Source organism: Phocoena phocoena, chromosome 3, assembly GCF_963924675.1.
Source record: "Phocoena phocoena chromosome 3, mPhoPho1.1, whole genome shotgun sequence".
NCBI lineage: Eukaryota > Metazoa > Chordata > Mammalia > Artiodactyla > Phocoenidae > Phocoena > Phocoena phocoena.
Window position 1 is genome coordinate 112,195,735 of NC_089221.1, and position 13,578 is coordinate 112,209,312.

Consider the following 13,578-nt stretch of genomic DNA (forward strand, 5'->3'; position numbering starts at 1 on the left):
GGATGCTACAAGTGCACATTGATTTAGCTGCTTTACTTTTCTTTGCAATCCTACTTTGCTACAGTTTTCAATAAACTTCAGTACATAACAGTAAACTAGACCTAAAGTAAGATCTAGAAATGTACGTGGAATTCATAGAAGCACAGTCCTATTGCTAAAAGGAATAAAAGCAAGCTAATCAGCTTACCTTCCTCCCAGACACAGCACTACCCATCTATCACCACCCAAATGAAGGACCCCATGCCATCATTAAAATGAAACACACTTATAAAATCATGGATTTATACCTTTGCCATTTATTTTTTAAAATCTTATTCAAAATATTAAATAATACAATTTCAGATATGAAAAAAATTACTGCAGTAAAACAGTTCAGGTGTATTTCCACTCTGCTTCCCTTCCTTATTATAACAGTAAATTGTCCACCCAAGAGCAACAATGGACTGCCCTGCCTCTTCCACCTCTACACAAACCACATGCCCACTGGCTCATCTGGGCTTTGTGAGTGGTGTTTAACATATATTAGGGGTTATGTTTTCTAAAAAGTTGTCGTGACACTTGTAAGAAGTCAACCAGGTTTCAAATCACATATTTACATATTGATCAACTCCTTATGATAGAAAGACAGGCTAAAATTAAATACAGTAAATCATTTCCAGTTTCTATTAAAAAAGAACAAGAAAACAAAACAAATACAGGGGGAGAAAGAGTCAGCATACACATATATCCTTCATGTATACAAACTTCATTCAGGTATAATTTTAATTTGAAAGACTTAGATACAATATTATTTAAGTGACATGGCCCCGAAAATTTATTCAAACTTACTATAAAAAAATAAACAAGTGAACAAATATGGTATAATTTTAAACTCTGCCCCTAGCTTGAAAGCTTGGAGAAACCCATGCTACAATCAGTTGCTAAGTAAAAGCAATTATTCACGTATTTAAAATTTTATGACAATTTCTACCTCTAAATTTAATTCAGTAATTCAAACCAAAAAATGCTCTCTATAACATTTTATTTATGTCCACTGCAAACTGCAGAGTCTCTACTGCAGAATTTCTAGACAAATTTATTAATGTGTTACTTAAAATTGTGGTCAGAATGAGCAATAATAAATTATGTATAAATTATCCAAAAATATCCAAAGCAATTTTCCTGGAAGAAAAAAATGTTACTTATATATAAAGCATTATTACATACATCCTTACATACATAGATACAGTTTGACAGCACAAAGAAATGTGTGCTTAAGAAACAGTATTTGGATGGCAGAAAGAGAATCTGAGTCAGCAGTATCAGATGTGTTAGAATTTAATTGTAAGTTTGGGATCTTTTAAAAGTAGCATTACTAACACTTCCAGAAAAAGAACAATAAAGAAATCTAAAACAATAAAAACAGGTAATGCTTAGCTCCACATTTTGGACACCTGATTGAATTCAACTCTAAAAATGTAGATAAAAAAATTATATACTCCTTGTTCATGAAACTTAACTTCCAAAGCACCAAGGCAAAATAAAGAGAGGCCCACCTCTCATTTAAGTACTAACTGCCAATGGCGAACATCTGCACAATATCATATAAAAAGTCAAGCAAATAAAATTACGTAATAAGCTAACGCAAATCACAGTGCTTTAAAATATATAATCATTGGTAATCTTCAGAGAAGGCATTGCCTCATTAACATTCTGGTCTAGACGATGATATTCCACTGTTTTCGAACAAAGACCATCACGCCATTTCCTGCTTTGAACCAGAAGGAAAATCTGGAATAAAACAAAATAAATCAGATATGCAAAAAAGAAAATAGAGGACATGCTAAAAGATTTTTATAACAAGTGAAGTATCTCTCTCCTAGGTTCCCAAATACAGAAGTAAAATGTCAACAACAAAAGGGCTATTTTGTTTTCCATCTTGTAAACAAGGTGAGACAGTGCTTTTTAATTTTTAATGTGCATAGGAATGCCCATTAAAGACTGATTCCTGGCGTCTCTCTTCAGAGATGAGTTAGTAGATTGCAGTGGAGTCGAGGAACCTACCTGTTTAACAAGTCCCTTAGGTATTTATAATAGAGATGGTCCAACACTAAACACTGGAATAAAATATCACTGGCATTCAAAATTTTGTGCACCTACAAATATTTACAGAGCTAGTGACAGACCACTAAACCACAAATAACCAAAGGGTTTGTTTGCTTGTTTTCTGAGTCAAAACAACAAGCAAAATATTAGAATCACTGATTCTCAAAGCTGGAAGGCATTGTGAAATTCTCTGGTCCAGTTCTATCATTTCGCAAGTGAGAAAATCAAGGTCCCAAAGGGGAAGGTGGCTGCCAGGAATAACAAAGCAAGTTACAACAAAGTCAAGACTGAGAATTCCTGGCCAATAAGTATTAAAAAGGACGTTGTGGGGCTTCCCTGGTGGCACAGTGGTTGAGAGTCCGCCTGCTGATGCAGGGGACACAGGTTTGTGCCCCGGTCCGGGAAGATCCCACATGCCGCGGAGCGGCTAGGCCCGTGAGCCATGGCCGCTGAGCCTGCGCGTCCGGAGCCTGTGCTCCATCTGCAACAGGAGAGGCAACAGTGAGAGGCCTGCGTACCGCAAAAAAAAAAAAAAAAAAAGGACATTGTGCTTGATCTCCCTTTGAATGTTTAAAAAGCTTAACTATTTAGCTCTGGGACTACACAGTGCCCAGATGAACCTTCACACTAAATTATCCAGCCGGTCCTATTTATGCCTCCTCTGCCTCATGTAGTCCAACACACCAATTCCAGTATAGCAGTGTTCATCACAATATTATTTCTGAACCAAAAACTGAAAACCATCTAAATACTCAGCAGGAAAATAGCCAAATAAATTATGTAGCTATTAAATCATGTTTTTAAAGAATATTAATGATATTAAAAATGCTCATGATTTGTTAGGTAAAAGGGAAGATACAAAACTCTATATGAAATAATCAAATTCATTTAAAAGTTAACATACACATATATGTCTGAACTATACACACATTTACAGACCAGAAATATACCAAAATGTTAATAATGCTCAGCTTTGGGTAGTAGCTTATATTTTCTTTTCTACACTTTTCTGTGTCCCTAAAAAAGACATGTAATACTTTAACAACCAGGGGAAAAAGTTATCAAAATGTCATAAAGTTCAGTGCTTAATAAATTAGAAGTCTTAAATTAACAATCTCTCTCCACAAGCACTCCCAGTGAAGTAGCAATGCTAAGTTAAGATACAAAACCTTTTTTTAAAAAAATCACTGGGCTTTGGTTTTGCTCAATAAAAATATTTTGGCTTCTTTTTTCAGAAGCACATGTAGTAAAGCATTCTGTTTTTCATTTGTTAAAATACACCACAAACTTATAAACTGATATGAGACATCTTGATATTTGACCATCAACAGAAACCTGACCAAAAAAGAAAAAACTCTGAATCAGCAGAAGTATTAATAAGAAATATGACTGAGATTATAGAGGGCAACTAGAGGGGGTGAAAAATCCCAAACTTACCTTCCTTTTGTTGTGATATGTAATATAAACAACAGCAATACAAAAAGCAAAAATAATAAGATGGAAAAAGAAATGGCTATCTTCCTCTTCTATATTTGAGGGTGGGGTCTTAAAAGGTCTCACTGACTGTTCAATTTCCATATAGCTCCTGTTTTCTTCCAAGGCCTCATTGGACTCATCGTCCCGGGGGCTGGTAGTCCAGTCGTAGTCTGGTTCTCCATAATCTCCATTGTCCAGAGTGTCTTTGGCAGTGGACGGAGAACTATTCAGTGTAAGAAGATCCTCCTCCTCTATGCTAGGATCTTCATTGTTATCAGCTTCCTCTTGGGACAGAGAAGTAGTAGGCGAGGGATGAGGGGACAGAGATGCCACTCCACTTTTTTCTGTACTAGTTGTGCGAGGGAGAGTGGCATTGATTTGGGAAACAAGTTTGGTTTGGTTTTCATTTGTTAAAGCATCCACATTTGGAGTAGAAACATGTGACTTGAGTGCAGTCTGGCTCGGCGAATCAGCCTGTGATAGAGCTAAAATAAGTAAATAAAGAATATTAAACTGAAATCTTCAAATTTATCTCCACCAAGCTAGAAGCACATATACCTAAATTTTCCACTAAGCTAGGATCAGCCACCTGTCTTTCTGTTCTGGGGTTGGGGTAGAGTCTGGGTACTGAAGTCAAACCTCTGTGAAATGAAAACAGAGGGTACAAGCTCTGTGTGAACTTTGCCACTGTGACCTAAAGTCAAACCCCTCTCTATTCTTTCTTTTCTTTTTCTTACAGTGGCAGGCTATGTAATGCAGTAGGTCTCTTATGCTGTTTAAGTTGTTACTATCTGGCAAGGCAATTGTTATCTGATGAATATTTCATTTTTTACTTCATTTCATTTTAACTTTTTCATTTCATTTTAAATTCAATGCCCAAAATTGAGATATACATGTAATGCTGTCAGCAATTATACTGTATTTTCCTAGTCCGTTCACCCTTCTACTCCCTTAGCAGACCATTCACATTTCCTCTGTCCTCAAACTTCTAACACCTTCTCTGTTGTCCTCATTTTTAAAGGCTAACATCACTTCCTAACTTCTCTGAGAAAAATGAAGCCATCAGAAGAGAACTTCCATGTGCTACCAGAACTCTAGGCTCATAAGTCCAGCTGCCTACCTGATATCTCCTCTTAGACGTCTGTCATTCAAATTTTTTTTTTTTTAATAGATTATTTTTATTTATTTATTTATTTATTTATGGCTGTGCTGGGTCTTTGTTTCTGTGCGAGGGCTTTCTCTAGTTGCGGCGAGCGGGGGCCACTCTTCATCGCGGTGCGCGGGCCTCTCACTATTGCGGCCTCTCTTGTTGCGGAGCACAGGCTCCAGACGCGCAAGCTCAGTAGTTGTGGCTCACGGGCCTAGTTGCTCCGCGGCATGTGGGATCTTCCCCGCCCAGGGCTTGAACCCGTGTCCCCTGCATTGGCAGGCGGATTCTTAACCACTGCGCCACTAGGGAAGCCCCTGTCATTCAAATTAACATGTTCAAAATGAATTCTGACTCTGGCTTCCAGGAAGATGGAGTAGATGTATTTTTCCCTATTCTTCCCACTAAAAACAAATTAAAACCCTGCATATTACATATAAAATAACATAAGATGACTCTGAAAAGTGGAAAGAATAAGGCAGAGTGGTTAGAGACCTGAGGACATGAGAAACAACCCAGTGGTGACTTTTCTGGATTTTCTTTTTACCTCACATATTCCAGACTTGAGCTGAAGAGCCCAGCAACCTGGAAACACCACGGGTGTGGACAAAGAGGGCCACCCAAAAAGCCTGCTCTCTTTTGCCAGGAGATCAGGAGAGAGGCAGCCTAGCAAGAAAGAAAACTTTTAGACAGTGACTGCTCTACTCCAAGCAAACAACACAGAAAAAACTGTGGCTCCACTCACACCTACACCAGCAAAGACCGAGTGGGGAGCCTAGACTTCCACCCTCACCAAGCTGTAAGGAGGGGCCCCTTCCCCTCCACAACAGGATGATGTCAGAGGAGGCCTAGTGAACAGTCAAGACTTTAACCATGGTCTAGCAGTAATGAGGCCACCCCCAACAATATGTCAGTGCAGACCATGAGGGGAGCCAAAACTCCCACCCCTGCCCAGAACTAACAGGACCACCACCACCCTTCAGGTGCCAACACAGATCAAGTGGAGACCCTAGATTTCTAGCTCTACCTGCCAGTAATGTGCACCAATCCCCACCTCCCCTGCCAGAGCAATGTCATAAAAAGCCAACTAAAAGAGAAAGTTTCAGACCAGAGTCTTAACAACACAAAGTACCACAATTTACCCCATACAAAATACATAATTTGAATAGCCCTTTAACTATTAAGGAAACTGAATTTTTAATTTTAAAACTCCCCAAAATCAAATCTCTTGGCCCAGATGGTTTCACTGGAGAATTCTACCAAATGTTTAATGAAGAATTAACACCAATTCTACACAATCTCTTCTAGAGACTTGCAGAGGAGGGAACACTTCACAATTCATGGTTTGAAGCTAATATTATTATCCTGATACCAAAACCAAAGCCACTACAGAAAAAGAAAATTATAGACTGATATCTTTCATGAACAGAAATGCAAAAATCCTTAACAAAATATTAGCAAATAGAAATCAACTTTAGGACTTCCCTGGTGGCGCAGTGGTTAAGAATCCACCTACCAATGCGGGGGACATGGGTTGGAGCCCTGGCCCAGGAAGACCCCACATGCCACGGAGCAACTAAGCCCGTGTGCCACAACTACTGAGCCCGCGTGCCTAGAGCCCATGCTCCGCAACAAGAGAAGCCACCACAACGAGAAGCCCGCGCACCGCAACTAGAGAAAGCCCGCGTGCAACAACAAAGACCCAACACAGCCGAAAATAAAGAAATGAATAAGTATTTTTTAAAAAGAAATCAACTTTAATATAAGTTCTCTGGTGGCCTAGTGGTTAGGGTTTTCGCTGCCGTGGCCCAAGTTCAATCCGTGGATGGGTAACTGAGATCCCACAAGCCACACAGTGCAGCCAAAAAAAAAAAAGAAAGAAATCTGCAATATATAAAAAGAATGATACTCCATGATCACTAAGGTTTATTCCATGGATGCAAGACTGGCTCAATACTCAAAAATCAAAGTAATCCACCATTTTAACAAGCTAAACGAACCTCAGCCTAAGTCTCACACCTTTTACAAAAATTAACTAAAAATGTATCACAAATTTAAATGTAAAACTACACAGATTTTTTAAAGAAGACTTAGGACAAAATCTTCAGAATCTAGGACTAGACAACAAATTCTTTGACCTGATACCAAAAATACATAAAAGGAAAAATTCATAAATTGAATTCCATCAAATTTTTTTAAATTTATTTATTTTATTTATTTATCTTTGGCTGCTTTGGGTCTTCGTTGCTGCACGTGGGCTTTCTCTAGTTGCAGCAAGTGAGGGCTACTCTTCATTGTGGTAGAGTAGGGCTTCTCATTGCGGTGGTTTCTCCTGTTGTGGAGCACGGGCTCTAGGCACACGGGCTTCAGTAGTTGTGGCACGCAGGCTCAGTAGCTGTGGCTCGCAGGCTCTAGAGCACAGGCTCAGTAGTTGTGGCACACGGGCTTACTTGCTCCGTGGCATGTGGGGTCTTCCCAGACCAGGGCTCGAACCTGTGTCCCCTGCATTGGCAGGCAGATTCGTAACCACTGCGCCACCAGGGAGGCCCAATTCCATCAAAACTTAAAAACTTTTTTCAGTGAAAGACCTTCCTGTGAGGATGAAAAGGCAAGCTACAAAGTGGGAGAAATATTTGTAAGCCCCATACCCAACAAAGGCCTAGTATCTAGAATACATAAAGTGAAAAAGCAAACAATCCAATTAGAACATGGGCAAAAGAAATAAAGAGACGTTTCACCAAAAAGAACATACAGATGGCAAATAAGCACATGAAAAGATGTTAACCATTAGGGAAATGCAAATTAAAACCTCAGTGAGAGGGCTTCCCTAGTGGCACAGTGGTTACGAATCTGTGGTCACAGAATCCGCCTGCCAGTGCAGGGGACACGGGTTCGAGCCCTGGCCCGGGAAGATCCCACATGCCGTGAAGCAACTAAGCCCGTGTGCCACAACTACTGAGCCTGAGCTCTAGAGCCCACAAGCCACAACTACTGAGCCCACATGCCACAACTACTGAAGCCTGTGCACCTACAGCCTGTGCTCCACAAGAGAAGCCACGACAATGAGAAGCCCGTGCACCTCAACAAAGAGTAGCCCCCGCTCACCCCAACTAGAGAAAGCCCGCACACAGCAACGAAGACCCAACACAGCCAATAATTAATTAATTAATTATTTTAAAAAAACCTCAATGAGATATCACTGCACACCTATCAGAATGGCTAAAATAAAAAATAATGACAATGCCAAATGTCGGCAAGGATGCAGAGAAACAAGATCACTCATATGTTGCTGCTGGTAATGTAAAATAGGACGACCATTCCAGCAAACAGCTTGGCAGTTTCTTAAAAAACTAAATGTGCAACTACCATGTGACCCAGCAGTTACAGTCCTGGGCATTTATCCCAGAGAAATGAAAACATGTTCACATAAAAATCTGTACATAAATGTTTATAGCAGCCTTATTCATAATAGCCAAAAACTGGAAACAACCCAGATGTCCTTCAATGGATGAATGGTTAAACAAAGTGTAGTACATCCATACCATGGAATATTACTCAGCAATTAAAAGGAACAAACTATAGACAAATGAAACAACTTAGAAGAATCTCCTGAGAATTATGCTAGGTGAAAAAAGCCAATCCCAAAAAGTTACATACCATATGATCCCATGTATCATATTCACAAAATGATAAAATTATAGAAATAAAAAAGATTAGTGGTTGCCAGGATTTCAGGAGGGAGTAGGGATAGGAAGAAAGTGAGGGTAACTATAAAAGAGCAACAGGAAAGATCCTTATGGTGATGGAAATGCTCTGTATCTTGATTGTATCGATATCAGTATCCTGGTTGTGATATTATACTACAGTTCTGCAGGATGTTATCACTGGGAAAAACTGGGTAAAGGGTACACAGAATTTCTGTATTTTATTTCTTACAACTGCAAGTGAATCTACAATTATTTCAGAATGAAAAGGTTAAAGAAATGCATTTTTTCTTCCCACTCCAAAAAGAAAAAACAAAGAAACAAAAACAAAAACTTGTTCTATCTATAGTCTCCCTCTCAGTTAATGGCAACTCCATTTTTCTGTTACTCAAGCCAAAAGGCTTGGAGTCATTATTTTAACACCCCACATCCAATCTGTTTCTCTGCCTTCAAAATATATGCAGAATTTGAAGAGTTTTCACCCCTCCATTGCTACTGCCTAGTCCAAGCCACCACAATCTCCCCTGGATTATTATGGTAAGCCTTCTAAATGATCTGTATGCTTCTCCCTTAACCCCTAGTGTCCACTCTCAACATAACAGCCAGAGTCATCCTGTAAAAACTTAAGTTAAAATGACGTTACTCCTCTGCTTAAAACCATCTAGTAGCTCTCCATTTCCCTCAAGAGTGAAATTCGAAGTCTTTATAATAGCCTCTAAGATCCTATATGATCTGGTCCCCATTATCTCAATGCTGTTATCTCCTACTAATCTTCCTAACTATTCTATCCCCACTGCCTACTTAACAGATAGCAGGCATTCAATAAATATTTATTGAAAATGCTCAACTCTCACCACAAATCCTACACTGCTTCCCAAGTAGCGTTTCTGCACCTACTACACCCTCTGAAAAGCCTTTCTCATAGTTCTCAGCCAGGTAAGACTCTGCCACTCTTCTAAGGATATCTCCAACATCACCCTATTTATTGCTGTAACTCCAATACCTAGCACCAAGTAGGAGCAGAATTAATAAATATTGTTCAAGGAGTAAAAAATCTGGAAGTTGGGACCTCCCTAGCAGTCAGTGGTTAAGACTTGGCGCTTCCACTGCAGAGGTCAAGGGTTCGATCCCTAGTTGGGGAAATAAGATCCCACATGCCACAAAACACAGCCAAAAAACAAAAAACACGTGGACGTTATATACAAGAAAACAAACTAGGACTTCATCTGAAACATTTGATGTAAATTAGATCAACCTGCCACTCCTTCAAATGAAAGAGGTTGATCCAGTCAGCTATAAAGAGTATTCAGAACAAAGTGATAACTCTGACTTTATGGATTTGTTTGCGTTTATATATATATATATAAACTTTAGACTTTTACATATTGATATATGTTCCATTTCTACCCTTTCCTATTTGATATTACCTCTCTAGTTAAAACTTAACACTTTAAAAATTAAAATTTTTTAATTTAATTCTCTCCTACTGGTACCTTTTTAAAAACTGCCTTAAAATAAACTATATCAATATTTCTCGAACAAGAATGCAGAAGACCCTGAGAATTCATTCACACACTGAATTCTGGGAAACGATGCCTTAAAAATTAAATACACATTAAATAAATTTAGGCAACATCTAGGAGCAATATGATGGTCAATGTAGAAAGCAGGCACTTTTGAAATGGCATGGCAAGACTAGGTCAGACGGTGAGCATCCAGTGATCCAAAATAACACTTACATTAACTTCTTTAAACTTTACCAAAACAAAAGCATCTGTAAAAAGTCTTACAGATTGCCAAGAATATACCCAAGCACTGAAATTTTAAGAAACCTAATATGGAACAAGTTTAAATAAATCTGATATGGAAACTTTCTAACTTCCTATGCTTACTTGAAGTTTGGAATGCAATATATTCTAGCTAGACTTTAATTTTCTTATTACAAGAGTAATTACTTTGAAATCACTTTACCATAAGGCACGCTTACAAAAAATATTTATATTACCCAAAGCTTTACACATGCTACACTGTACTACAATGGAGCTGCTTCCCTATTAAAAACATACATGTTAGTTTTCATTTAAGTTATTTTCAATAGGGAATAATCTGAATTTAAAATTGATATATACAAAAACTTAATAAAAGAAAACCATTCCCTGAAATGTCCTAGTATAGTTGGAGCAATGTTTATGGGGCCTTAACAAATAAAAAAAGACAAGAGGACACCTTAATACTCCACACTCACCCTGCTTACCCACACATCAGAAAATTTTCAACCACCTCTTAAGAGAAAAAGTTGTTTTTGAAACTACAGTTACCAGCTACATATTCCCCAAACTGTATATCTTAAGCACTCCAGCAAGAAATATAAATGCTTAAATGTCAGTTTTTTCTTAGATGATTAAATGACCAAAACAACCATGCTACTTAGGAACTTTAGGAACAGGAGTATCTGCATCAACCAGAGAAATCCTCATTATATTTTATTAACGATGAAAGGGCCTTGGGAAAATGGGCCACAGTCCTTTCCCACAGAGTTACAAACACTTCTGGGAGGGTGGTCCAGGTGCCCTGCCCTCACGGCTGCTCGGGAAACCCAAGTAAGTAACCACAGCACTGTAGTACAGGAATGTATGGCTAGACAGCCCCTGTTGGCAAATAAATGAACACTATCCCATTTATAATGTTTTTCATCTGAACTCAAACAAGATTTAGGCAGAAAAAGAAGGATCATGTCTTGGTCTGAAATAAAAAAGGGACTACTAAACAAGATACTGCTTAATCATTATAAATTCTTATTAGTGGATTTGTTCCCCCTAAGTCTCAGGCCCTGGTCTACAGGTTTCCTCTTTTCTCAATAAAGCCTTCAATATCTTGATTCACAATGTAACATTTCTAAGAAAAGGAATACTTAATCGTGCAGCACTATTTACAATAGCCAAGATATGGAAACAACCTAAGTGCCCATGGATCAATGAATGGATAAAGAAGTTGTGGTACACATACACAGTGGATTATCATTCAGCCACAAAAGAGAATGGAATCTTGCCATTTGCAACAACATGGATGGATCTTGAGGGCATTATGCTACGTGAAATACGTCAGTCAGAGAAAGACAGATATATGGTTTCATTTACATGTGGAATCTAAAAAAACAAAACAAAACAAATAAAAACAAATTAAAAAGCTAAACTCATAAATACAGAGAACAGAATGGTGGTTGGCGGGGACGGGGGCAGGGTGGAGATGAAGGGAATCAAAAGGTACAAACTTCCACTTATAAAATAAATAAGTCATGGGGATGCAATGTACAGCACGGTGACTATAGTTAATAATACTGTACTGCATGTCTGAAAGTTGCTAAGAGAGTAAATCTGACAAGTTCTCATTATAAGAAAAAAATGTTAACTGTGTGGTGATGGATGGTAACTAGACTTAGTGTGCGATCACAGTGTATACAAACATCAAATCATTACGCTATACACCGGAAACTAATATGTCAATTATACCTCAATAAAAAATAAATACTTAAATCCTACAGATCCATTGAAATGAAGCAGGGTTGTCTGGTTAACCCAGGACACAGAGAAGGCGGACCATGTTTACAAAGAATCTCCCTTGTCCCAGAACTCCTCTTCTCCTCCCAAGCCCCTCAGGAGTCCAACGCCCCAGCATTCTGGCTCTTTACCAAGCCCCGGAACCTCCCAGTCCTCACAGACGCACCAATACTCAAAGATAGCTCTTTTCCTTTCACTTTCGCTCTCCAAATTATTCCATCGGCTCGGTCCGGTCAGTGCCCCTACCCACCTTCGTCTTTACCGCTGATCTCACCCGTTCTGGAAAGCCCCCGCCTTCCCTTGGCCCAGCTAAACCCCTGGGCACCCGCACCTGACCTTGGGACTCTCTCTAGACACCACACCTCTTACTCTCGGCTGTCTCCTCAGCACCTGTCCCCTCTGTGCTCTCTTCTAGACCCTCCTAACTCCCATCTCTGTAAAGAAAAAAAAGAAAAGAAAACGTTGCATGCCATTCCAGTTCTACAAGAATCAAGCTATTAGCCACTGCAGTTGCCCACCTACAGTGGATCTGAGGGGAACTAAGGATGGAGAAAAACTGGATGAAGTATTCTGTTTTGGATACACGGGTCCTAGACAGGTAAGATGCATACCTAAGGAAGAATTTCAATAACCCCAGATTCTTGCGTCTTCCCATACAAAGTACTAAAATTATGATCTTCAGATGTCTGTTCTTTATGATGAGCAGTAATCTTTTGATGTTTGACTACATGTTTTTTTCCCAGCAAAAAATTCATCCATTAACCTGGCTCCTGCCTCACCTCTTCGAACAATTTCTCAGAAATGAGAAACTGGCTCCCCCCGCTACAGCCTTCAGTAAGACACTGAATAAACTCACAGTTCTTACAGTTGTGCGTTTTTGTTTGTAATCGACACCTCCAAGGGATCTTGGAGACCGCATCACCGCCATTCTCTGTGGCAACCCATTCTTCAAGACTCTCTAGACACCACCACCACTCCTCCCTCCCCGCCCATCTACACGCTCGCTGCCTGGGTCCCTGCAGCTCTCAACCCCACTTCTCAGGCCTCTTGGAGACCCAACCTCCATAGACCCCTTCAGACAGCCTACTCTCCCTCTTCGGGGCTGTAGAGACCCTGCCCCTCTAGACATCGCCACCTGCTCCGGACACTCGGAAGCGCCCGTTCCCTGGTCGGGCCCGTCTCGGCGTTCCGCGCCCGGGCCCTCCCCGTCTTCCCGCGACCTCCCTACCGCCACGCCCCATTTACCACTGGACGCAAGCAGAAGCGCCAAGACCAGCGGCAGCGCCAGCCCTCCGGGAACCTGGATGGCCGGCCTGGGCCGCAGTTTCGCTTGCTGGGAGCTCCTCATCCTCCTCAAGGTGGCAGCGGCCATAACGGTCTCGGCTGCGAGCCTGCGCGGTTGCTAGGCTCTACGTCATGACGTCAGACACTGCGTATGGCATCGCGGCCGTAGGCGTTTACGTCCCAACGTGATGACGTATCAGCCTGGAGTGGGGTTCTGGGAGCCGGAAATGAGGGAGAGTGTTAGCGGGAATTGGGGCAAAGGGAAGCACCAGAAACTCGGCTGCAAGCTAAGGATGTATTGTGTAAGGTGTGAAGAGAGTCAGAA

At 40.2% G+C, this 13,578-nt stretch overlaps 1 protein-coding gene across 1 annotated transcript; it reads right to left on the reverse strand.

Annotated features, from left to right (window-relative positions):
- Positions 1-280: 280 nt before the first annotated feature.
- On the reverse strand, positions 281-13,356 carry C3H5orf15 (chromosome 3 C5orf15 homolog). The gene is made up of 3 exons (XM_065875103.1): positions 13,215-13,356; positions 3,523-4,046; positions 281-1,770 (listed from the first exon to the last, which is right to left on the reverse strand). Exons 1-3 carry the CDS (start codon positions 13,339-13,341, stop codon positions 1,639-1,641), a joined length of 783 nt encoding a protein of 260 aa, XP_065731175.1. The 5' UTR covers positions 13,342-13,356; the 3' UTR covers positions 281-1,638.
- Between the last annotated feature and the right edge of the window lie 222 nt (positions 13,357-13,578).

Excerpts from the sequence above, each read along its gene's own strand:
- C3H5orf15 (XM_065875103.1), bottom strand. The coding sequence starts at position 13,341 with ATGGCCGCTGCCACCTTGAGGAGGATGAGGAGCTCCCAGCAAGCGAAA. Across the intron at positions 4,047-13,214 it reads GCTTCTGCTTGCGTCCAGTG|CTCTATCACAGGCTGATTCG; the intron begins GTAAATGGGGCG and ends TACTTATTTTAG. Across the intron at positions 1,771-3,522 it reads CATATCACAACAAAAGGAAG|ATTTTCCTTCTGGTTCAAAG; the intron begins GTAAGTTTGGGA and ends GTTTTATTCCAG.